General features: G+C 44.4%; 2 protein-coding genes across 4 annotated transcripts; both read left to right on the top strand.

The window, feature by feature from the left end:
- The first annotated feature begins 4,248 nt into the window (after nucleotides 1-4,248).
- nop10 (NOP10 ribonucleoprotein homolog (yeast)) lies at nucleotides 4,249-5,771 on the top strand. The gene is made up of 2 exons (XM_079185142.1): nucleotides 4,249-4,444; nucleotides 5,381-5,771. Exons 1-2 carry the CDS (start codon nucleotides 4,391-4,393, stop codon nucleotides 5,519-5,521), a joined length of 195 nt encoding a protein of 64 aa, XP_079041268.1. The 5' UTR covers nucleotides 4,249-4,390; the 3' UTR covers nucleotides 5,522-5,771.
- A 1,014-nt stretch (nucleotides 5,772-6,785) lies between these two features.
- Nucleotides 6,786-23,389, top strand: slc12a6 (solute carrier family 12 member 6). 3 transcript variants are annotated; one of them, XM_079185287.1, is made up of 27 exons: nucleotides 6,786-6,878; nucleotides 8,730-9,356; nucleotides 12,355-12,449; nucleotides 12,601-12,729; nucleotides 14,101-14,247; nucleotides 14,340-14,394; nucleotides 15,971-16,101; nucleotides 16,282-16,523; nucleotides 16,609-16,730; nucleotides 16,814-16,999; nucleotides 17,094-17,258; nucleotides 17,468-17,566; nucleotides 17,801-17,858; nucleotides 17,954-18,128; nucleotides 18,323-18,441; nucleotides 18,521-18,619; nucleotides 18,781-18,900; nucleotides 19,231-19,335; nucleotides 19,866-20,034; nucleotides 20,139-20,334; nucleotides 20,438-20,607; nucleotides 20,707-20,838; nucleotides 20,928-21,035; nucleotides 21,166-21,222; nucleotides 22,605-22,903; nucleotides 22,996-23,129; nucleotides 23,247-23,389. In XM_079185287.1, exons 2-27 carry the CDS (start codon nucleotides 9,158-9,160, stop codon nucleotides 23,336-23,338), a joined length of 3,603 nt encoding a protein of 1,200 aa, XP_079041413.1. In that variant the 5' UTR covers nucleotides 6,786-6,878; nucleotides 8,730-9,157; the 3' UTR covers nucleotides 23,339-23,389. The 3 variants fall into 3 exon arrangements, with proteins under 3 accessions (XP_079041413.1, XP_079041415.1, XP_079041414.1); XM_079185288.1 differs by having other exon boundaries at nucleotides 6,802-7,116; XM_079185289.1 differs by lacking the exon at nucleotides 21,166-21,222.
- Nucleotides 23,390-26,506: the final 3,117 nt, after the last annotated feature.

Here is a 26,506-nt window from a genome sequence, read left to right on the forward strand (position 1 = left end):
TGGAGGGCCGGCTGACAAATCCGCTCTGAAACTGGGAACAGGATCCTTGACGGCAGCATTGCGAGGGTCCTCGTAGGGCCATGAAGCACTTGAAGTTGAGGGGGACTCGGAGGCAGGAGGATCTCCAGATGGAGGTCCTTCCTGAAGCTTTTGGGATGCCTGAACTGACCGTGTGTCCCCGTGGTTTGAGAGGGACATGAAGGCTTCTTCTGACTTAGTGCCTGCAGGTGTCTCTACCAATGCATTGTCTCCTGCCTCCAAAGCCGAAGACGGACCGATGTCTGGCGAGATTTTGGCATGCAGCAGCTGCAGAGATGAAGTATTGTAGTCCAAGAAGAGGGAGCCATCGTGGTTGAGAGGAGACGTGGCATTGACGAGGTTATCGGTTGGTTCTTCTAGAAGGCGTGAAGGGAGGAGGGGAGAACAGCAGGTCCAGCAGCCTTCCTTTGGGCCCGTGTCCCTCTGAGGTGTTTTTTGTCCGTCCTGGTTTGGTCTTGTGTCCGACTGTGAGCCTGGAGGATCCCAAACGGGCGCTTGGGCATTTCGGAGTGGTGCCATTTCCTCGACACGTAAATTCGCCGTAGATGTTTCTTCGGTGACGGGAGTCACGTTGCCGGAGTCGGCAGAGTCCAGGTTAACTAACTGCTCCTGGACCAAACTCATAATCTGTTGAGCAAGAAGTGGACCTTTTTCTTGCATGTCAAATGTTACATACTATTATGTCATATTATGATTCTAGGCTTGAAACTTTACAGTATTTTCCTTCCTAACACTCGGTAACTAATCGCAGCCTCTAAACTGTTATTTGTTGTCATCTTACCCCCAGCAGAAGTTCTCTCATTGAAAGGTCGGCGATCGGGGACTCTGTATTCAGTGTCGACTCCGCCTGAGAGAAAGAGATGGAATTAAAGAGGTACTACAGAGATTTAGTGTTGCACTTCTATAAATTTAGGGGGCTTGTGGGGGACATATTTGAAAAATAATCTTCAAAACCGGAGCAGCGGAAGCCGAGATATCCCGACTTTTACTCTCTAGAACGAGCCACGCTCTGTAGCCTACATTTCCCATAATGCAACTCGATAGCGTCCCACGTCTTTCAAACTCTGCAGCCACAGTCGTACATTTTAGCCATAAAAGTAGCTAATACCACTACAGTAATACGCATGTTACAAGTAAAATACTTCAGAAGTTTACTCGAGTAAAAGCATCAAATGGTTCAAATAAAACGAGTTCATGAAATGCTTAAAGTTGCCACAAAACCAATGATGACATAACCGTTTATATATCCCATTAATGCCATCGATAACTTGCCTTTCTGCCAAAGTCCTCATCGCTGGTCAGTTCATTCAGATACGTCAGAAGTGAGCTGTTCCCTATCTCCAGATTCTCCTCCTCGCCTTCCTCGTTTACGTTCTCCTTGGCGTGACAAAACATTCAAATCATAAACATTTGATAGTTGTCACCCCAACACAAATACATTTCTTAAAGTAATCTTTGTAGATTTTACGTCACAACATATGGTGGGGCACCTTGGGACATTTGGTGTCCGTGATTGTCATGTGTTCCTCAAGGGTGCGTTCTTCGTCCAGAGAGGGAAGAGATCCAGCAGAAAGCTTGTGCTTCGATCCTTTGAGTGGATTCTTTTTCTGCTCTCCTTCTGCGAGGAAAGACACTGAACGAACTTTAAAAGGGGGAGAGAGAAATGGGACTAAATCCAACCACTTCAATTTCTCTAAGAGTAAACTAGAGTTACCGTCTACAGCCGTATTTGCAGCCAGTGGTGGAAGATGTATTCACAATCCTTTTACATAAGTAAAGGTACTAATACAACAATGTCAAAATACTCAGATTTCTGCATTCACAATCTTACTTCAGTAAAAGTACAAGGGTAAAAGTAATACTCCTGACAAGACACATTAGGCTGGTAATATATGAGTATATGAAGTAGCCTCATCTTCATCACCATGCTAACATGCTAACATGACAATGATGAGATGCTGACGTTTAGCAGGTATAATGTTGATGATGCAAATTGGAGCAAAACGAAAGCTGCATCTGAGGCGGATGGGTTTCGCAGGTATTCGGTCATAATACAAAGACCACGTCATGGTTTCACTAGAGGAGAAATGATTCATCCTCTGGTTACCATGAAAGTACAAAATGTCGTGGCAGTCCATCAAATAGTTGTTGAGATATTTCAGTCTGGACCAAAGTAGTGGACTTGACTTAAAACATGGCTAAAAACTGAATTTTGCGTCACCTCCTTGACCTTTCCTATAAATCGTTGACCTCTGACCTTTTGCGTTGGCCTGCTCTTCAAGCTTCTCGCTCCCTGACGCCTGCTGAGCCGTTCCTCCCGAGACCCTGGGGCCAAAAATCGTGGAGTCAGATACAGTAATCACGGCGTTAATACGTTATTATCTGCTGTACGTGTCCCGTACTGGTCTCGGCTGCTGGGCTGATGGTCCTGCGCTGCCTGCGGACACATGCACCACCTGGAACGAACCTCCGGCAGGAGGAGCCAAGAGGGAGGAGGTGAACAGGGGCAGAAGTCTGGCGGGCTGCTGACGGGCACCAGCATGTGGGGGCTGAAACCAAAGTTTGAGTTTGGCGCGTTGGCGACGGGGCTCATGTTCGGCCAGCAGGAGTCGTGTGGACAGCAGGGGGTGAGCACGAGCTCTGGAAAGAGTGGGGCCAATCTGGGCTGGGAGCCGGCACCTTGGGGTGAAGTCTGGAGGTCGAGCGACGGGGGACAAACCTCGGGCAGGAGGTTTAAGGAAGGGGGACAGTTCTGAGCTCGGGGCTGAAAGGGGCCCGTCGAGCTCGGGATCAGATGCTGCACACGCCGCCAGTTTGACTTTGTTTGTGTCGAAGACACTCTCTGGTGAAGCTTTGCTCTCTTCTGGAGCATCTCTGAGACTGTGGAAGAACCCCGCGACGCCGGTTCACCCGCAGCCTGGTGAGGTTCCGACGGACGAAGCGGTCCTGGTAGTTTGTGGGGGTCCAGCTCCTCTTGTGAAGCAGAAACCAAATTGTGGTAATGTGGGGAGCAATAAGACGAGGACAGGGATCCTGACTGAGGGCAATCAGGCTCTTCTCTGTCGTCGAGGATGATCTCAGGAAGAGAAAACAACGCCGGGTCCATCTTGTATCTCTTTCTGTGTGTCTGTGGCTTGTAACTGTCAGAGGAAAGTGAGAATATCAAAAGCCAATTAGACAACAAAGACGCCACAAAGAGCACGTATGTTTAGAATGTCTTCTTTCATTCACATGCCACCTAACTGCAGGAAATGATAAAGTATTTATTGACTGAAATTCAATAGTGTAGAATAAACAGAAAGAGGTGATTTAAAGTGATTCATGTGTGCTGCATAAACTTTCAGTCAACTGCAACTTTTACCTCCTTAAGTTTAAAATGCAAACTGACTTTTTGGAACTTTATTTACCAAAATGATTGAATGTTAGATGTGTTGGTACAGGATATAATTAATATTACTGTGACACTATATGACTCTTATTGTTAACCTGTTTACATTTTTGCCATTGTGCACATTCGCACATTTTTTGGTTCATATTCTTGTTTTATTTGCTTCATATATTTGTAGTCTTTCCTACTTTGTATTGTAACTGCTGCATAACAATTTCAATTATATTCTATGTGGCTTTATTGGCATGAAAGTTTCAGCAAAAACAATGTTGCCAAAGCATCAAAATAAAGAAATATGTAATAATATAGATATTAATTCCGAATTGAATGAACTTTTCATTATTGACACTTATTGCAACATGTCAGCAAACCTTCAATGTTAAATAGAAGTTTAGCTTAATTTAAAGTGAAAAGCCCTGAAAAACTTTGTCCATAAGCTTTAACTTTCAGTGACAAATAACACAAACTGTAAGTCAAATATTATCATAATCATTGTGCCTACCTTTCACGTGAGAGGTGATTAGTCTTCAACCAATTAATCAGTTTGCATCTGCAGTGTGTTTTAAAAATAAACTTGATTCAGGTTGATTTGTTTTCTTTTGACAGAAGGTTCTGTGCAGAGAAACATATTGTATTTCACGGAATTTTGTTTTTATTCTTTATAACATATATATATACATATATATAATATATGTATATATATTACATCTTGAAAATGTGCCTTTTGTGAAGCGCTACAAGGCATTTTATGACGTGCCGTATTATGAAACCGCATTTCCCAGGATGCCTAGCGCTCCCAATTCTAAACCGGATATCCGCTCTACTATCCGCGCAGAGGAGAAACTCCGCCGCACGTGGAATCCAGAAGAGAAAAAACGTGTTACCTGCATATTTTGCGTTTTTTCTCGATATAATACAACTTCTTTGACATTTTTCGAAGCTTTTAAACACGCAAACGTCGAGATGTTCCTGCAGTTTTACGACAACGAGAGCGGAGACAGAATCTACACTCTGAAGGTAACGTTGTGTTTACTTCCTTCGTATCTAAATGTATTCTGTTTAAATAGTTTCACTTATTTAGTTAAAAAACGTCATTTTAGTAAAAGGTTATTTTAAATGTAAAGCTTCTGACAAGTGACTTGCTTCTTCCTTTTCATATATTTAGTAAAAAGTAAAGATTACTATGTCTGCAATTGAAAGTTACTTAAATAATGTAATCAATACGTTTTTATAAACTGTAACGTTAATTGTTTGCATATCTAACTACTAATCACAAATTGCCGGAAACCACGTTTGTCTTGCAACTCATACAATCTGTAAGACCTATTACATGTTCCTCTTCCTGGTGATTTATTGTTGCTTTAAAATAAAAGGTCCTCAACGTTTTGCTCATTTTTTGAGGCTGAAATAAAGACCACCTTTGCTAAATTCACAAAAACTGTTAATTTGTTCTTTATTTAACACAACGGTTTCCATTTGTAACCACACAGAAAATAATAAAAGAGAAAATATTCATAAACACACATTTATTTTACTATAATATACAGCCTGTAACATAATAAGTGTGTTCTAAATGTAAGCTTGACGTTGGATATAACTTTCCATAGTGGTTCTGCTATAGACAGCTGTGCTTATGAAATGCAGATTAATTTATTGTAGTTATTACATAACAAGATATATGACGATTACCATGAATTAACCTGCAAAAAATCTTTGGGTTTTGGGCCAAAAACAGTAACTTGAAGGGTATAATTGTGAATTTGTGACAGGCATATGTTGTATATAAGTTTTACAGACTTGACTATTAATCAGGTAATCATGAAAATGATTGGCACATTAAATGCTAGTAAAAAGTAATTGTTAGTTGCAGCCCTGCGACATTCAGTTGATCCAGTCAGATGTGTTGCTCTATTGTTGCATCTATTAATTATCTCTCGTCTTGGTCCCCAACAGAAGATTTGTCCCGCTGGGCAGCCCACCAGCTCGGCCCACCCGGCTCGCTTCTCCCCGGACGACAAGTTCTCCCGACACCGCGTGACGGTGAAGAAACGCTTCGGCCTTCTGCTCACCCAGCAGCCCAGACCGATTCTGTGACGGGGGTCAGACCGTGAGGTGGAGCGCTGTAGGCGAAGATGGGACCGTAAAGCAACAACAACAACAAAACACAATTTATGAACGTTAAGCCGGGATTTGTCCTCCGTTTCAGCCAAATTTAGCTTGCGTTGGATATCAGCTGTCAGCGATGTCATGGATCTTCTTTTTATGTACTGTACTTTGTTGACATTCATTTTAGGATGATGTCATAATTTTGTTTTCATATGGAATAAATGTTTGGTTGATGGTTTGCAGTCGCTCGTCTCTCTGTGTTTAAAGTCCAGACGTGATAAATTAAAGAATGAAACCTGAATAGTTTAGTGGAGAAACATTACGAATGCAGATGCTTCAATACAAAGCATGAGGGCTCAATTAATGGAATTTATTTTAGAAGAATGGTGTTATTTGTATGTTTTAGTCTCCTTAACGTGAAAGTTAAACATCTGTTACTACAAAACATAACACATAAAGTAGACTCGCTTCTTCCTGAATTAAACTACTAAGGCACCTCACATCTGAAAGGTAATCTGCAGCCAGAGCTTTAAAACAATGAAGAAATTATTCTAATCTTATAAACTAGTGTTGGTTAAGAGCCTGCAACTGAAAGGCACACTTAGACAATTCAATATATTACCTCATTTATTTAATAATACCTTAAATAAAACTACAGAAGTATTAGCAGTAGAATATACTTGTATTAAAAGTAAAAACATTGAATTGTTAATACTGCTGCAACAATGTGTAATAAATATATCTTTAACAGTGCATTGTATTTTGTAACTATCATACATTATTACAATGATATTGTAATATATTATACAATAACTACAGCTGTCTAGTGTAATACTTTCCTCTGAAATGTAGTGGAGTAGAAGTATTACGTAGCATAACATGGAATTACTAAAGTACCTCAAAATTGTATTCAAGTACACTAAATAATGGTTAACAGCTGTGACACTCCCTATTTTATACTATTAATCTACTTTAACTTCATATTTATATACATATTTGTATTTCTGCACAATGATTATTACGTATTCAAAGATTTAACTGATACATTTACAGCATTGAAAAGCTTTTTAAACAGCTCTACTGAGTCATTTATTTGTCATCATTATGGACTACACATCCCAACCAGCGTACAGCCGCTTTTTCGTCACCACGCATGCGCTAGCTGTAGGAACTACGGCAGGCGAAATAGGACCAGCCAGGCGCCCTTCGCATGTTGTGTTTTTTTTTGTTGGACACAAAAAAAAAAAGTGCCGATAAAACCTGGGAGAGGAGCCAACATCTTCCCAGATGTAACTGAAAAACAGCCATATGGTGGAGGCCTTTCTTTACGGGAAACTTGAGCCAGGTACGCGCTTTTACGTGACTAACGTGTCGAGATTTTCAGTGAGCGTTTTTGTCGCTGTCAGTGAAAAATAGCTTGATGGACCGCGGAGTTTTATCAGCGGCATGGCTAGCATCTAGCTAACGTTAGCTTCGGCTAGCTGGACGGACTGAAGCGAAGCGACCAGCTCACGCGACACAAGCCCCGGGTGTCGCCCCCTCAAGCGATGGCCCGGTGCCTGACACTCTTCATTGCATGACGGGTAATTTAAACAAAACAAAAAAAAGCCACAACTTTGTCAGCACCAGGCTAATTCAACTGCGCGCCTTTCTGAATTTAGCCGGTTTCGATTTGGTTTTTTGTTGACTGAACCGCAGCTTTCCAGTCGGATGCCGCATTCCGAGCTCGAGCCGAAACATCTGCATGATTTTTCCTTTTTATAAAAGATTAAACACGCCTAGTTCTCTGCGTCTGTATTAATAATATCGGGAAGTGTTCACTGAACTGGTTCAAGCCAGAATTATTATAGCTCGCTTAATTGGCTTACAGTGGCACGTGAGGATCACCATCAACCGGGCTTTCTTTAAGTTGACTAATTAGAGGATGTTTATCCTCATTAATAAAGGCGTGTTTGTGGCTAAATACACATTGATTAATGCAGCTGCATTAACGCGAGTGGACAGAGGCTGCTAGGTAAGGAAGCAGGAGTATCTCCTTATTTTACCCCCTTTCTTCTTTGTTATTCTTAAATATTGCGACCATATCTTGGGGGAGTACTCCTGGTGTTTTGATGCAGTACTTTTAAATTAATGTGTGGAGTAGAATAACATGGAAATGCTAAAGTACAAGTACCTCAAAATTGTATTCAAGTACACAAAATAATGGTTTTGTAACTATGCTGAAGATTGGGTTGGATGTTCTGACCCTTGTAACTCCTAATATTCCTGCTTAGACCGGCTGTGGACAGAAAGAGGAAACTGAACATGTTGTCGTGACCACATCTGTTGTAGTGGCACATAATGACAGGGGAACAAATGTCTGCAGTGACCCAAAAAACTCCCCTCGCTCGGCCCATTGAGTCCTATGGGGAGAGGACTGATTGCTCACAGGTGTGTTCGTCTAGACTAATACCCTCTCCAGGGGGGGTGTTTCCCAGCCTTCTTCTTGCACAAGGCATGCTGGGATAGAAGCTGGAAGTTTTTAGTTGAACCAGCCAAACGAGTCTCTCTTTACTCCCCCCCCCCCTTCTTCCTCACCCACTCTGTCCATCTCTGGATGTGGACAGAGGGGGTGACGCAGCGGTAGAAAGTGCGCTGTGTCTCTGCATGCAGAGTGAGAGGAAACAGCCAGCAGCTACCGGCACAACCGGTTGGAACCGCTCTCCTTTTAATAATTAAATTATGAACCGAGCTAAGACAACAGTTCGGCCTCATGCACCTGTCGTGTCGTGTCCTTCTCCTCCTCCATACCTGTCAAATATTTCTTAAGAGTTAGTTTCGCTCAGTTCATTTACCACAAGCGTCCCGTTTAAGGACATACAGGAAATGTGAAACAAATCCGTCGAAACATTGTTTTTTGTTGTTGTAGGAAGGCATGTTGAAGCCTGTTTGTTTTTGAGAGGTGGGAATGAATTTAAACGCGTATTATATAACAAACGCAGCGCGATCTCATACGATTTGGTGAAAAACCTGCAATGCAGACGACATGTTGTTGTAAAGACGATTAAATCAATACACCGAACATGACGTCTACTTACATTTTAAGGAACATTTAGAGCTTTTTTTGGGGGGCTGTGTGAACTAATTTCTGCTTTGTTTTTCTCTCTCATCTCTTCTCCATTTCCCTGCGATGACACTTCTTGGGTGCCGTCGTTAGAAAGACATTCAGAGAGAGAGAGACACTGCTGTCCTGATCCACGGTCCTCCTCCGAGACGTAGCGCAGGAAGCAAAGACGCACTATTTTAAGTGAAAATACACCACGTAATCACACGTTTGTAGTGGGGGAATTTGTACTTGTGTGTCTACTTTTCAAAAGGGGATCAGAAAGACTCTCGTGGGCCTGCTGCCCGACTTTTCCTTCACATGCCTGCTGGCAGCCGACCGCTTTGCTTCAATGGAGAATCACAGCTGCAAGAGAAGGAATTGTAGAGGCCGCCGGTACCTCAGCACCACCTGGGAGATAGCCTAGCTCAGCACAGCACCACTAGCTACTCCGTGACCCCTGTCTCCCCCCTCCCCTCCCCCCCACACACACACACACAACACCCCTCCCTTTTACTCCCCCCAAAAAAGTGAGTTTTGCCATGGCATCGGTGCGCTTCACGGTGACGCCCACCAAGGCGGAGGACCTCCCGGGGCTGTCCGACACGTCGCCCGACATCAGCTCGCGCTCCGGCGCCCGCGTGCGCTTCGGCTCCAGGGAGAGCGTCAACCGGAGCGACCCGCTCAGCGAGGCCACGGCGGGGGGGGCTGAGACGCCGGACCACAGCAACGCGGACCAAGGTGACAAACGCACGCACGCACGCACGCACGCACGCACACACACACACGCACACGCACACGCACGCACACATACATACATACATCCACGTAGACATTCAAGGGACAAGATTTTACATGTTTTCCTTCAACATTCAAGGCGTGTTCTACCTGTTTCCGGGTGACCGAGTGAAGCGATAAATGTAAAGCAGATCACACACCTCGCCCGCATACCAACCTGTGACTCTGTTCAATCTAATCCCACGATTGCTACAGACGGTGAATACACTCTTTAATCCATAAGTTTTTAGAGGCGTGTCAGCCACTCCTCCATACTGACACACAACTGGCCTCAGAGGAAAAAAAGAGGATGTCGCAATGGCAGTTGCAAGATTATATCGTTGGATTTGTTTTTCGAACGTCTCGGTCCTATTTCCATAAAAATACAACCATGAGGCTGTAGTTCTAGTTCTCGTGTATCAAAGTAATCCAGTGATGGACGTCTGTACATGCTGCAAATAGAAACGGCTAATTCGGCACGCCTTTTTAATGGAGCCACAGTGGGAGAAAGTCATTGTATTTCTGTGTTTTTTCCCTCAGATTTCAGACGTCAGCTTCCTGCTGCCGTCTGTAGCTGCTCGTGTCCACGTCCATGTTCCTTTCTTTTTTTTTGTGTAAACACATTTTTGACACATGCAGCACACGGTGTCGTTCATCAGCGACGGTTTTAACTCCCACACGCGTCCTAGTTAGACACCGTCACAGTACAGTGGACACGCTGCCTCGCTCGTGTTTTTCTGATCATTGAAGTGTGTCCCCATGTCTTTTATTCTGGTCTATTGGCTGAGTAAAGGTAGTTAACTCAACACAACCCACTGACGGCTCCGTGTCCAGAATGTTGCTTATAGCGCCGTGTTTTTCACGTCTCTCTGGGTCATAAAGCTCTTCATTTGAGAGCTTGACTTCAGGGCTGCACGGCCAAACAAGCAGCGGGTTCGGCTTCATGCAACTCGGCATATGTTGAGGACACCAAGAGGACATAGTGTCGGTTTCACTGCTGCTCTCAGCCCACCTGCAGGGCAGCTACACGGTGACTCGCGTCTGTCCTTAATGGTGGCTGACGGCAGAAACCTTTTCACGTGGATTCCTCAGGTGCAGCTAAAGAGCCAGAATCCAGATGAGCAGACGGACGAAAGTGGGAACTAGTTTTCCTTCAGACGTGTGTCCGTGAGTGTGCCTGCAGTAATTCACTCTCCAAAAAGCGTTTAAGACTGGCCGCACGGGCTCAACAATAGAGGTGTCACTGATCCACTTAAGAGGCGGCGTAGTAGTGAGGAGGCCCCGCGTCGCTCAATGAGCCGCCATAAATAGACATCGAGCCGGTTAATCCCATCGAGCTTCCATCAAGACGTCCGTGATGCGGCGGATGTTTGTAGGGAGAAGGAAAGGAGATGAAGAGGAAAGGAAGCAGGAGGCAGGAGAGTTATTTTCAGAGAAGGTCAGATGCTCTGTGATCCTCGGTTGTGTTTTTTTATTTTTTTGACACCAATGAAGTCTGTTTGAATTTGATGCGGTCACAGCATGCGGTCCACATCTGGCCGCTGTGGCTTTCGGCTTCACTGAGCGATCACACACACACACACACACACACACACAGCTGTGTTCCCCTGTTTAAAGCGCGTGTGTGTTTGTTTTTTTATGCTCTAGTGACTCAAAGGTGTCTGTGGAAAGTTTTTGTTTTTATCAAATTAGGACAGCAACAACGTGTCATTTTCTCTGTCATTCTCTGTTAATTAGGTTCTTAATTAACAATTAATTACAGCCCCATATCAAATCATCAACATAGTATAAACGTGTTATATTGAGTGTTGTTGGGATCCTGTTGTGTGCTGAAGACGTCGGTGTTATCAGTCTGAGCGCTCACAAAATGTTTACGTCCGTCAGGATCAACAGGTCACGTGTTGAGCAGATCGCACCAGTGTGAGCGTCTGTTTTTTACCCAGAATGCCTTTATTTTGTTTTTATTAGTAAAGAATTGGTACGACATGCCGGTAATGATCAACATCATGAGCAAAAAAAAAAGCCCAAATATCTTGTTGGTTAATCTTATCCCACCACCGCGCCTGCATGAATACTAACGAGTCGTTTTCACTGGTGTGGAGTCAGTTTCACACTCGCTATCTTCGGCCAAATGAAGCGCCGTGAACAGGAGGGGAAGTCACCGCCCACCAGCCAAATGCTGTTTTAAAAGAAAAATAAATCTCTTTACATCTTAACTTTTCCTCGGCGTGTAACTGAGACCCTGTGCTGCCGTACGGCAGCTTGACAACGGAAACCCTGCGACTGGTTTTGTTTTTTCTCTCAGGTTCACCGGGTTCTTTGTCAGTTAAATCAATGAGCACGTCTGTTTTGTGATGTTGACTTACTTCTTCTTCTTCTTCACTTATTTTCTGTAACGAACTGACCCGTGCTCGGGTCACGTGTGTCGGCGTCCGTCTTGTCGGAATGCGACGCCGCGTACGGCCGCTCGCTTCCGTCAGCGTGACCGCGGCCGAGGGAAGTGATGCTGCTGACTCAGGTGCTGCTGATGCAGTCGTCTGCTGACTGAGGCGGAACTCAACCGGCATCAAACCGTGTGTGTGTGTGTGCGTGTGCGTGTTCGTGTGTGCGTGTGTGTGACATTCGGTCAGATGACCATATGAACTTTGGAACAGGCTTTGCTTTAGACGGCTAACGGTTATTTAATTATTGACTAATCGGATCAATTAATCACTAACGGCTATCGCACTTTCCATGTAAACAGAAAATCACAGAATGTTGGGTCATGGAGCTTCTTTTAAACATATTAAGAAGAATAAACTGAAGATAATTTGAAGCAATGGAGTAAATCAATCCGAGTGAATACCTTCCAGAGTCTCACCTGTTTTACTCCTAAAGTCCCCGCTTTTGTTGCTGCTCGACAAAGAAACACCGACTTTGAACGTGTTTTTAAATAAACATTTCTCTCTCTCTTTGTGTCTAGGTGATGGAAACTCAAAGATCTCCAGCGTGTACATCAACAACACTCACGGGGGTGATGACGACGACTTCTACGACAGGAACTTGGCCTTATTTGAGGTTCGAAAACACAAAAAAATCATCAAAGATCAACTAAACTAAATGTCCCCGCCCTCCATCTTTTATTTCTATTTACCCCGTCCTTGCTCTTCCTCTTCCTTGCTCTTCCTCTTCCTCTCTCCCTTCACGGCTCTACTCTTTCCCTCCCCAGGAGGAGATGGACACCCGGCCGAAGGTGTCGTCTCTGCTCAACCGTCTGGCCAACTACACCAACCTGACGCAGGGGGCCAAGGAGCACGAGGAGGCCGAGAGCATCGGCGAGAAGAAGAAAGCCAGCAAGGTAGAAGGTTTTAAAGGGATAGCTTCCATGTCCTCCGTCGTCTACTGTCGGTAACACACTGACTCATACAACCCCTGCTTTCAAATATCTGCACTATCCCTTTAAACGGATCATAGACCTTTGTTGGGCAGTAAAAACATAAAGGCACAATAAAGCATATAACAGAGGTGCATCCACGGTGTCTGTGGCTGATTCAACTCCCAAGAAATGCAGCTGACGCCGATATTTTACGAGATCTCTTTTAGAAGAATTACATTTATTTCTAGACGCCCACAGAAAAGCTAAAATAAGCAGTTATTTTCTGTTTAAAAGCTCACGACGTATATGATCCCAGATGTACTTTGTCATGCTTTTATATCACAGAGAGGAGGGTTATGGGTTCAATGATCAACGTTCATATGGTTTAGATTAGTGTTCATGTTATGATATAAAGGAATAAACACTTTCGGTCGTCGTGTTAGACGCATGATATCGTTCTGCTGTTGCTCTCTTGGCTCAGCGTCTGTGAAGTGAAAGTACAGCACAGTGTGACGCCGATCTGCTCCGCAATCCTCGCTGACGAGGAGCCGACCCTCGCGGCTAATTTATAAAGGCAATTCTATTGATGTAGAGAATTTCAGCAATGAGGCCATTTAAAGTGTTTTCTATGAAACATCAAACGCATCGAGAGAGAGTGCAAAAGAAAGGCCACAAAATGACATTTAAATACAATAAAAACAGTCACAGAAGAGGCAAGAGAATATAAAACTCAAGTAATCTAAAGTAGAGTAAGATAATAATAATAAATAGAGATGATGATAATAATAATAATAATAATAATAAATGAGATCATAATAATAATAATAAATACACAATAAATATAGATAATAATAATAAATAGAGATAATAATAATAATAATAATAATAATAATAGATAAGATAATAATAATACATGCACAATAAATATAGATAATAATAATAAATATAGATAATAAATTAGATAATAATAATAATAATAATAATAATAATAAATAAGATAATAATAAATACACAATAAATAATGATAATAAGATAATAATCATGACATTAAAAAAGAATAATGTAAAATATTAGAATAAATTTGATGTTGCAGAAATGTATAATTATTTGATTAAATAAAATTCAGTGGCAAACAGAAAAGCCTTTCTGTGAGTTTGTTCCAGATAAATGGTGCATAAAAAAAACTGAATTGATTCATTAATTTAGTACGAAGGCAAACTTCCTTTTTAACAAACATGTGGGTCAGACGGGACTCCGTTTACCTGGAGGAGGAAGAAGAACAAACAACAATCTCTAAATTCATATTCTGTACTTTGATGCTCAATCGTTACTTTCGTCCCGCCCCTCTGGTAGTCTCCTCAGATGGGGACGTTTATGGGCGTGTACCTGCCTTGCCTCCAGAACATCTTCGGCGTCATCCTGTTCCTGCGGTTGACCTGGGTGGTGGGGAGCGCTGGTGTGCTGCAGGGCCTCTGCATCGTCTTCATATGCTGCTGCTGTGTGAGTGTTTCAGTGTTGTCCACACATGCACGACCAGACAAAAAAACCATATAAAACACTCTGAAGATCCGTGTGTTACTGTCTCTCTGCAGACGCTGTTGACCGCGATATCGATGAGCGCGATCGCCACTAACGGAGTCGTACCAGGTATTCCTCCGTCTTTGACTCCTCCCCCTCCGCTCTTTCCCGACACGTGTTGATCTCTTAATCTCTCGCAGCAGATAGGTGAATCTTTTTTTTTACCATTTTTGTGGACTTCAATCAGCAAAGAGACCTCTCCAGCCCTCTGAACCCCGAAAGATACATGCTAAAATACACCGTTTATCAGTTTCCAGGTTGTTTCTCTTTTAGACTTCCTGCGATGAGTGTGTTTCTCTAACGAGTGTTATTTCTGTTTTGTCCCGTCTCTCCCTCTGTCCACCTCTCTCCTGTCTGTCTGTACACACATTTAAAAAATCAGGATATTTGACTTTACCTCCAGACGAATATCCCAAATGTCAAAAGTAGTGCGTTATCCCCACTAGCATGTGACATTTACTGACTGAACGTAGAACGGAAACCTCTCGGTAACATAGACGTAATCTCACATGTTCGGCATCTCATACCTGAACTCACCTGAGCGGCCTCTCGTGCTTCCTCACCGCCTCGTTGCTGCTGAATGAATGTAGACGACTGTGCTTCATTCATTCATTCGTTTTCTGTTAACATTAATGTGATTGTTTGTCTAACGTTCACCTTTTTTTGTTGAAGGCCCCGAGTTGCATTTTCGGGGGAAACCAAAACACTTGAGTTCTGAGTCAGTAGTGGATTTGTAGTTTTCTCTTACTTGTAGTTCTCCCCCTCATGTGCTCTGTTTTTATAACTGGTTCAAATCGTATCAGCAGATTTAAGCTCACTGTCTTTTGAGTGCAAATACGATACCTGAGTTTTGGTGCGATGCTAGTTTTGATGTCTGGATTTTTATGTGTTTTTTATTTAAACACAGTTGTATCTAATTTAAGCTTAACAGTGGGACACAGTTCATATCCTTTGCCGCTAATTTCATTACTTTATGAGACTTTACATTATGAGAAAATATCCAGAGGAACATCTGATATTAGAAATGTGTATATATTAGTATTCTAGAGTTGATTTCACACATAAAGCTCAGCCCTAATGAGAGTATTAAACTTGAATACTGTCGAGGTTTTAAAAAGCGTTAAACTTGTTTTAGAACCGTGTGAATAATGAAGTTCTAAACATTTTAAATGTTGGTCTCGATGTACGCATAACTTTGCCTGAAAACAATAGATTAAAACTGGCAAATGTTTCTATATAAATCAGGACCTGTCTACCTGTGCTACGAACACATTTCTGTCTGATGCTCTGAAGACGATCCAGCGTTTACTTCAGATGCAGTACTCAGAATTTGCAGATACACTTTGACCAAAGATCTGCTTTGTCTTCTTCCTCCGATGTGTCATGTAGAACTTTATGCTTATTTCTTCAAGCATAGGATGACTTCCTCTCATCAGCTGTCCTCTTCTCTCTCTCTCTCTCTCGTTACCTCCTAACATCATAATGGTACTAACATCCATCCCTCTCTCTCTCTCTCTTTATGTCCCATCTCCTCTTCTACCACCCTGCTTTCTCTCTCTCTCTACACATTTCCACTTCTTTCAACCCTGATGTACAACCTGCCCCGCTCTCTCTCTTCCTCCTCCTCCTCCTCCTCCTCCTCCAGCGGGAGGCGCCTACTTCATGATCAGTCGCTCTCTGGGTCCAGAGTTTGGGGGGGCGGTGGGCCTGTGCTTCTACCTGGGCACCACCTTCGCTGGAGCCATGTACATCCTGGGAGCCGTCGAGATCCTTCTGGTGGGTTTATTCATCATCATCATCGTTACGATCTTCCTCCTTTTTGTTGAGAAACTGTTCAGGGATTAAATACACAGATGGGAATCGATGTTTTTGACCGTTCAGGCATGTTAAACACCTGACAAAAATCAAATAAAAGTCTTTCCACCGTCTCTCCTCTCCCCTTCCTTCCTCCCCCAGATGTACATCGCACCTAAGGCGGCCATTTTTGAGTCCAAGCACCCTGAAGGCGAAGGGGCGGCCATGTTGAACAACATGCGGGTCTACGGCTCCATCTTCCTCCTCCTGATGTCCCTGCTGGTCTTCGTGGGCGTGAAGTACGTCAACAAACTGGCCTCCATCTTCCTGGCCTGCGTCATCGTCTCCATCGTCTCCATCTACGTCGGCGCGCTGGTCTCCGCCTTCAAACCGCCGCATTTCCCGTAAGTGTTGACAAATGACGGCTCCCGTTAACTCTGCGGTTTTATTTTGTTTTTTTGACTTGACCGATTGGGCTTCCGTCCGCAGCGTGTGCATGCTGGGAAACAGAACTATCAGCGGACACGAAGTCGACAACGACCAATGTTCCAAAACCCTCCCGCTGCAGATTAAAGAGGAGGAAGTCGACAACAACTTCACGATATTTAATGGTGGGTACCATCAACAAGGGATCATCTAGTCATCACTGGTTCAGCTTTTCTTTTGACACACTGTATTCCTCCTTTTTTTTTAGAAAACAGCACCATGGTCCCGACGTTTAACCCCAGCCTGGACCCCCCTCTGCCGGAGAAGACCACATACCTCTGGAAGCAGTTTTGCGAGGGACCCGAGATCAACGCCTCCTGTGACGAGTACTTCCTCTCCAACAACTTCTCCCAGATCGAAGGGATCCCCGGTCTGGCCAGCGGGGTCATTTCAGGTAGAGTGTGTGAGACACTACTCGTGTGAGTGTAAATATATACAATAAATCCATCATGTCACTAACGAGCACACGTCGACTCCGGTCCTCGTAGAGAACCTGTGGAGCGCCTACCTCGGCAGAGGGGACGTGGTGGAGAAAGGCTCCGTCAGCTCCTCTCCCGACGCTCGCCCGGCCTCCACCCACCAGCCCTACGTGTTCGCCGACATCTCCACCTCCTTCACGCTGCTGGTGGGCATCTTCTTCCCCTCTGTCACAGGTACAGGCTGACTCCTTTTTGGTTCTTTCTCACAGAAACATCTGGGATGTGTAAACATCCTGTTGCTAGAAGAACAACACAGTAGGTGTGATATTGATTCTTCTACTCTTGGATTTCTTCTTACTCACTCCGTACAATAGATTTAAACGGTTCAAAAAGTGTGTTAATGAGCCCATTAACTGAGCTGATCTTCTTCTTCTCTTCCTCAGGAATCATGGCCGGTTCCAACCGGTCGGGGGATCTGAAAGACGCCCAGCGCTCCATCCCCATCGGGACCATTCTCGCCATCCTCACCACCTCCATCGTCTGTATCCTTCCTGTCTGTATGCTAGCTTTTTCCCCATTTTCCCGCGACTTACTTTGTCTTTTCACGTTGCTGTTGAGTTCTCTATTTCATTCTTTATGCCTCGTGACTTGAGCCGAATGAATTGCTCATTTCATAACGGCTCTATTTTGTCTAAAAGGCACTTATCGTAGGATGCATTTGATCTGATTTGATTCCACTGCTTGAGCGTCTCTGATCCTGAGTGCTGTGCATCCAGACCTGACCAGCGTGATCTTGTTTGGAGCCTGCATCGACGGGGTGGTCCTCCGAGACAAGTCAGTACATCCACTCTGCATTCATATATATATGTGTGTGTGTTCGTAATATTTGCATCCTTTAAATATGTGTTTGTGCGTTTTGCCTCCTGCAGGTTTGGAGACTCCGTTAAAGGGAACCTGGTGGTGGGGACTCTGGCCTGGCCGAGCCCCTGGGTCATTGTGATCGGCTCGTTCTTCTCGACGTGTGGCGCGGGCCTCCAGTCGCTGACCGGCGCTCCCCGACTCCTGCAGGCCATCGCGAAGGACAACATCATCCCCTTCCTCCGGGTTAGAGCTGCAAATACTCCCATTTTCATTACAGGGACCCAAAATGTACACAATATGTGTCTTAAATAGATTTTGGGGGGGTAACTTGTAACCCGTTTTCAGCCTGATTTGCTTGTTGCACGTGTGTGTGTGTGTGTGTGTGTGTGTATATAGTTTCACTCTCTCTGCTTCTCTGTGTGTGTGTGTGTCTTCAGGTGTTTGGTCATGGGAAGGCTAACGGGGAGCCCACCTGGGCGCTGCTGCTGACGGCCCTGATAGCCGAGCTGGGGATTCTCATCGCCTCTCTGGACCTGGTGGCTCCCATCCTAACAATGTGAGACACTGTGTGTGTGTATTGGAACTTGTATCTTTCTCCCTCGGGGGCTTCGGTTCATCATGTGTTCTTTATTTAGGTTCTTCCTGATGTGTTATCTGTTCGTGAACCTGGCCTGTGGCCTCCAGACTCTCCTGAGGACGCCCAACTGGAGGCCGCGCTTCTCCTATTACCACTGGTACACACACACACACACACACACACACACACACACACACACACACACACACACACACACACACACACACACACACACACACACACTCTCACTCTCACACACACACACACTCTCTTTCTCTCACTCTCACACACACTGATCTGTGCCTCTGGTGTGTTCAGGACCTTGTCGTTTTTGGGGATGACTATCTGCCTGGCGCTCATGTTCATATCCTCCTGGTACTACGCAATCGTTGCCATGGTGATCGCCGGCATGATCTACAAGTACATTGAGTACCACGGGTATGTTGCCATGGAGATGTACCCCCCCCCTCCAACCCCCCACATGATGGTACATGTACAGCATGGTCAAGAGTGGTGTGTGTGTGTGTGTGTGTGTGTGTGTGTGTGTGTGTGTGTGTGTGTGTGTGTGTGTGTGTGTGTGTGTGTGTGTGTGTGTGTGTGTGTGTGTGTGTGTGTGTGTGTGTGTGTGTGTGTAGAAGTATCTGTGTCTATTTCCAGTGTGAGTCGTCCATGTTTTTTTTTTTTGAGTGTGTGTCAGATGAGGCCACAATACACACATTGTGCATCATGCAGTACATACATGTTTCCCTTTGTGTGTGTGTGTGTCAGAGCGGAGAAGGAGTGGGGGGATGGGATCCGCGGTCTCTCGCTCAGCGCTGCCCGGTATGCTCTCCTGAGGTTGGAGGAGGGACCGCCGCACACCAAGAACTGGAGGTACGGCAGCACCGACGCTTTGCTTCTCTTACACAAGCTGTCATCACATCCTTTTTTTTTTTACAAGTGCCGCCATTAAGCCCAGCATGCATGGCCTCCCATTAAACCGCTTTATATCAGCGACTCCACTTGGAGTATCTCCCAATGCTCTTAACCCTTTGAGCTCTGCAGTAGAAATAGTTCACAACTGACATCTGAACTATGTAAGCTACATTTTCTAGATTTTGAGCGGTGTGCAAAGGCGTTGATAGTTTTGACACGTCAAGTAAAGACGCCTTCACCGGCTATTATGGTTTTTATTTTAGATCAATTAAACCGGATCATGTAAACAACGGTCACAGCGGGATAGTGAGACATATTTAGTCTCGTACTACTAAACAGAAAACTAATTTTTTCACACACAAGACTCGTGAAACCTTTTCAATGCATCCTTCATGTTCTCCATGGATTGTGTAGGAACAAGCTGCTGTTATTGATTCTTAAAACCCACGTTCTTTTAACGCGCTCTTCTCTCGCCCGCTCCTCTCCAGGCCTCAGGTGTTGGTCTTGCTAAAACTGGACGAGGACGCCCACGTCAAGTCTCCTCGCCTGCTGACGTTCGCCAGCCAGCTGAAGGCGGGGAAAGGCCTGACCATCGTCGGCACCGTCGTCTCCGGCAACTTTCTGCAGAGCTACGGCGAGGCCCTCGCCGCCGAGCAGGTGGGAGGTTCTATCTTCTTGGCGGCCCGGCGCGTGGCGCGCTCTCCACGTGAAGGTTTTTTTTGGTCAGTCTGTAGATGTAGTTACCTTCTACCTCCTTTCAGACTCTGAAGCACCTGATGGATAAGGAGCGCGTGAAGGGCTTCTGTCAGTGCATCGTGGCCCAGAAGCCGCGTGAAGGCATCAGCCACATGATCCAGTCCAGCGGCCTGGGAGGCATGAAGCACAACACCGTGGTGATGGGCTGGCCTCACGCCTGGAGGCAGAGCGAAGACCCGCAGGCTTGGAAGACCTTCATCAGTGAGTCGAACACAAATGGAAAAAAATACCTCTTTTTTTTTTTTTTTATTTTAGTTTCTCTGAGCTAGCAGGCTAACAGCACCGCCCTCTCTCTTCCCTCCAGACACGGTGCGGGTGACAACGGCGGCCCACTTGGCCCTGCTGGTGCCCAAAAACATCTCCCTCTTCCCCAGCAACAGCGAGCCCTGCGCAGAGGGCTACATCGACGTCTGGTGGATTGTCCACGACGGGGGGATGCTAATGCTGCTGCCCTTCCTGCTGCGCCAACACAAGGTGGGAGCGCGTGTTTCCTTTTTTTTCTCCTGTATTTTACCACAAACGTCTCGCCTTCATTGAGAACATCTCTAGTCTTAAGTGTCCTCTCTTTCTCAGGTGTGGCGTAAGTGTGCCATGCGAATCTTCACGGTGGCCCAGATGGAGGATAACTCCATCCAGATGAAGAAGGATCTGGCAACCTTCCTCTATCACCTCCGCATTGAGGCCGACGTGGAAGTGGTTGAGATGGTAGGCTTCTCGGAACTATTAGGGTGGCTAATCTCTGACCTTTTCATAGCCACAAAGCTCATCTACATCATTGTTTCCCCTCCTCTCAGCACGACAGCGACATCAGTGCGTACACCTACGAGAGGACCCTGATGATGGAGCAGAGGTCTCAGATGCTCCGACAGATGCGACTGTCGAAATCGGACCGGGAAAAAGAGGTAAACTCGGGTCGGGTCGGGCGCTCGCGAGCATCTTTTTTTTCCCGTCGGGTTCATCAGTTGTGTACGAGGTCAGCCGTGGCATACTCGTTCTGATCTGTCTGTGGTTGTCGTGCATTATTTCTATCAGGGAAATCCTGGTAGCGGCAGCAGTAGGACAGAGGCAGGTGGAGCTACAAGGTCTCAGGTGAGGTCAGTTTAAAAGGTAGTAAGACCTTCTTCTGTTGGTTAAAACCAAAGCTCCAGTGATTTAAACATATACAGAAACCTTAAACGTTGTTCAAATGATAGGACAAATGTCATTTTTAACTCAAATTCTCTGAGATAATTGTTATTTTCTTCAATGATTTAGTTGGGAGACTTGATTTTAAGGACAGGAGTTTGCTAGCTCCACCCATAATCTGAGATCACTTATTATACTGCGTCTGTCTGATATATCGGTAACATATTTTCTCAATTAAACAGTGGGGAACATCTTGTCCCGTTCAGCTTTAATATTAAAGTTTGTGTCATTGTCTTTGTCCTCAGCGGGCACGCTGGAGTTTTGATGATGTAAGTTTACTGGTCGCACAGTAGTGAAGCTGTGGTGAAGCTAGACACACGGTTAAAGTAAAGATCACGTGGTTTTAGATCAGTGAGTCCTTCAGATAAAGACGAAAAATAAAAGTCTGAATGTTTTTTGGGCCTTTTTTAAAATCAGCATAATAATAATTCACCAATAAATGCACGTTTAGGTAGCATATTAGCATATTTACCGGGAAGAAGACATTAAATCCTGACTAAGAGCTCAGCACTCCTAAATTCATCGTTCATCTGACATTTTCAGTTCTTAAAAGTCTCTTTATCTGAAGGATTCAATGTAGAGTTTGTTCAATAAAGAAGTTAATACATGCTGATCGGGGTGAAATGTACTTTCAGTTATTAAGCTGCCTTTAAGAGCAGTAAAGAAACCTCTTCTTCTGCTCTTTTTATTTCTCACTTCTGAGTTTCAGTTGCCATTTGACTCTTCTCAGATCCGTCCCTGTAGATGTTCCCCAGTGTGTCCGCTAGATTAGATCATGTAGCCTGTGGTTTGTATTAGCAGGTTGGGTAACCTTGTGTTGTCTGTAGGCGTGTCTGTCCCTCAGGTACAGGAGTGTTTGAGTCAACATCTCAAAACACCTGAGGAGACACACACAGAGAGAGAGAGAGAGACAGGAGGGAAGAGTTTGGTAAGGGAGAGCAGAGGTGTAGAACTAGAAATGTGCAGATCTATTGTGTGACGTTTTTAAATGAATACAACACCGACCACACAAAAAACAAGAGGCGACATATGCAGGCAACCGGCTCCAAGTCGCCGTTTAAGACACTCCGTGCCAAAAAAAAGAACGTCAAACTCACCAAGAGAATGAGGTCATAACTGGGAACCCAAAATATTCTGCAGTTTGCTGCAGCAGAATGCCAGATTAGCCGCGGACAGACACAGAGATGCACACTCACGCACCTGATTTTCATAGCTCTCCTGGCGGATGATAAAGGTTGAGATGAGGAAAGACGTGGGTTTTCTTTGTGTCTTTGTGCCGAAACCAGGCCCAGCTGGTGAAAGACCGTAACTCCATGCTGCGGCTGACGAGCATCGGATCCGACGATGAAGACGACATGGACGGCGGGGAGCGAGACAGGCCGACGAACGCAGCCACCGGCGGTGGTGGTGGTGGAGGCGGTGGTGGTGGTGGTGGTGGTGGTGGTGGCGGCGGCGGCGGCGGCGGCACCGAGCACCACCGTCGAGTCCAGATGACCTGGACCAAAGAGAAGTCGTCGCAGTACAGAGCCATGCACTCTGGCTGCTCCACGCCGGAGGGCTTCAGGGACATGCTCAGCATGCGGCCGTGAGCGCCACACAATTACACCTTCTCTTTGGCATTGCAGTTCGTTTTAAGAGGTTGTTGAGCGCATCTCGTTTTTTTTTTTGTTCCTTCAGGGACCACTCCAACGTCAGGCGGATGCACACCGCCGTCAAGCTCAACGAGGTCATCGTCAATAAATCCCACGATGCACGGCTCGTCCTGCTCAACATGCCGGGACCCCCCAGGAACACAGACGGCGACGAGAACTGTATCCTTTTACACCGCCGAGGGTTGCACTTTTTCAGTTATTTAACCAAATTAAATATTTGAGCTCCCAGGCTGTGCAGACAACACACTCTCCTAACCTCCTTAACTTGCCAACCAGACATGGAGTTCCTCGAGGTCCTGACGGAGGGATTGGAGCGCGTGCTGTTGGTGAGGGGGGGAGGAAGTGAAGTCATCACCATCTACTCCTGATTGGACAAAAAAAACCGAGGAAGCCGACGTTTGAAGACGCAGCCGATCGTGCAGGAGTGAGCGAAAGGGGGAGACGTTTTTTAGGGGGGGGGGGGGGGCCCTGTGAGCTCTGGGGGCCAAACGGAGAGACTGTCACGCCCGACACACCTCCTCCCCTTTTTCTTTTTTTCATCTTCACACCTTTCTGTCATGACAAGGGTTTCCATTCCACTTACGTCAAGCTACAGAAATACCAACACAATTCCACGAAGGAGCAAAAAAAAAGAATACAAGTGATCAGCTGTTTGTTTGTGCGTGTGTGTGTGTGTGAGTGTGTGCGTGTGTGTGAAAGTCATCCACCTGAGGGGGAGGGTTGGTTTGCTGGAGAAGGACCAGGGTCTGTGTCGTTTGGGCCGGTGGACCAGTGAATGTGACGAAATATTAAAAAACGTAGAGCGCGAGAGGCTGTGAAGTGTCCCACAAACGGAGCGGTCATTCCACTGACGAGACTCAGGGTTGCTTTTTGTACAGAATGTATTTTGGAAGAAGATGCGAGTGTCTGGACCGAGGTGCGTTTTTGTTTTTCTCCTTGAAGACACGGGGAAGTTTATTACGATATTGCATGAATAACTGGAGAAGTAACATCGAAGGAAGGGAGGAGCCTCTAGTTTTAAACCTGCTGACTGGTTCATTTAAAGAAAATCTGTGTGTTTCTGTAGCGGGTCCGTACTGTAATGCATCGTGACAATTTTTGCCTCTTTTTTTTGTTTTTAATTTGTTTAAGTTGAGACTCGACTGTTAGAACTTGCTGCTTTTTATCAGAATCTGTCGTCTTGTACGGAGGCCCATTACCGACAGGAAACGTACAAATGAAATATTGGTCAAGGTAGAAAGAAATAGTTACAAAGGCAAAATGATTAGATAATGAAATCTATTTTTTAACTTACGAAGTGATAATTATGTCACTTCGTAAGTGACAAATTCAAGTCAAAATTATGACTTAACAAGGCCGATGTATGAGATACAAAAACGCTTTTTATTTTATAAAATAATGGCTCAAAAGTATATGAATCCAAATTTACTCTTTGTTAATAAAATTGGGCCTCGATACACCTGCTGCTCCAGAAAGACAAATATCTTTCAGCCAAATACCAGCAGCGTGCTCGGCTAGGAGGTCGACCGTGCGTTGAGAATAGGAATCTGTTACTTATATCAAGATGGGGGGGGGGGGGGGGGGGGTTTCTGCCTTTATGCTCCACAATTATGGATTTGTGATGTCAACCGAAGTAACTAAAATGTAACCATGATAAGGGGGGGGGGGGGTCTTCTCTGTGTCGTGCCATAAACTGACTGCGAGTGATCGGTCATGTGAGACGCTGGCAGCGTAGAGCGACCATCGTGGCGAGGACCACAGCACTGCATGCTGTTAACATGTCACTTGGAGAGAAGTGTGTGTGTGTGTGTGTGTGTGTGTGTGTGTGTGTGTGTGTGTGTGTGAGAGAGAGAGAGAGAGAGAGAGAGAGAGAGAGAATTGTACATGTGTTCATTTGACACATTATGGTGTTTCCCATTCCCTTTGAGAATATTGGCTGCTTTGTGTAGCGTGAGCTTGTGCCCTGAAAGTCTCCACCTAAACAAAACCTGCTGACATCCTGTGTGTGTGTGTGTGTGTGTGTGTGTGTGTGTATGTCTGAAAGACTGTGTGTGAGCTTGTTACTAAAGTAAGGAGCTGTAAACTAGAGGTGTTGCTTTTGTTCTTTTTCTTTTTTACAGTGTTATTGTGCAGGGATTATTTTATGTTCATAGTTTGTTTTTCCTAAACTTTTTTTTCTTTTTTTTTTCTTGCCTGTACATAAAGACAAAAAAAGAATCCCTAGTTTTATCTTTTTTTAATTACATTAATATAAAAAAAAGGAATCATAAAAAACTTTGCTTGAAAAAAAAAATACGGGAAGAAATAAAGCAATTTTGAAAGAAAAGTGACGATCTGTGATGTCTTTTGTTTTATTGAATTACAATGACAAAGTGTCTGTTTGTGTTGTCTGATATTGGTACTATTATTAAGGGGGAAACTTTTTTTATTCAATACCTATAATATTGAATGTTAAACATTTATATTTATAAATACAATATTTTATATATATATATATATATATATAATGGTCATAGCGGTTGAAAGAGATTCTAAATTAACTGCCTTTTATTCTGGAATTAAAAAGAGTGCGTGATGACGTCACTTCCGGTCGTACGTTCAACCAGGAAGCCGGTGCCCCTGTTGTGAATTTGAGGAAATCAATTCTGGGCGAAGTTCACTTGCAAAAAGTGGGATAAAAAAACAAAACATAAATCAGATTTCGGGGGTGAGAATGGAGGTAAGAGTAGTTGGTATTAGAAACTTTTGACTTAATAAAAAAAACAATCACCTTTTGTCTTCATACGTGATGATCAACACGATCTTTTGATTTTCCTGTCGCGAGCGCATCAGCCCGGACATGTTAAATCTTTTATTTTATTTTATTCATGAGTCATTTTATTGATTTAAGACTTTATAAATAGTTTGTTCGGTGACATAATATTGTGTCAGATGCTTGTTAAAGCTGCAAAATCAACTGTAGCAAAGTTAACTCATTTTGTCGGTTGGATTAAAATCGGTAAGAACGGAATGACAGGCGGCTTCCTGTCGTAGCTTTCAAAATAAAAGCAGGAATCATAAATGGTTTAGTCGGTGACCAAAACATATTTGGGACACCGGTGTTTTTTGGGGGATCCCCATTACACTTCATGGGGTCCAATATCCACAGTCAAAAAATATGTCGCTCAAAATATATATATATATTTTTGATTATATTATTTATTTATGTTTTTAAAGCAAACATCTATGATTTTGTAGATAAGCCTGTTAGATCAAGGTATAAAAAAGGTTGTGAGAAAGTTGTTGTACACTTAGTTAGACATTTTACAACCGAAAAATAATATTAGAGACTCAAAACTCAAATTTAATTCATGCAGCGTACTGCAGCTTGTTGTTATTAACCAGCATCTGTGATAAACCCACTGATGATCTGTATTATTTCCCAATCTTTGAGTCGATGGAGAGTAGAGAAATCTTGTATATATAAATAAAATCTAAGATAATCCTATATTAGTCCCGTAGCGGGGAAATGTACAGGATTACAGCAGCATAGTGGA

The sequence above is a fragment of the Pholis gunnellus genome, assembly GCF_910591455.1.
Source record: "Pholis gunnellus genome assembly, chromosome: 23".
Taxonomy (NCBI): Eukaryota; Metazoa; Chordata; class Actinopteri; order Perciformes; family Pholidae; genus Pholis; species Pholis gunnellus.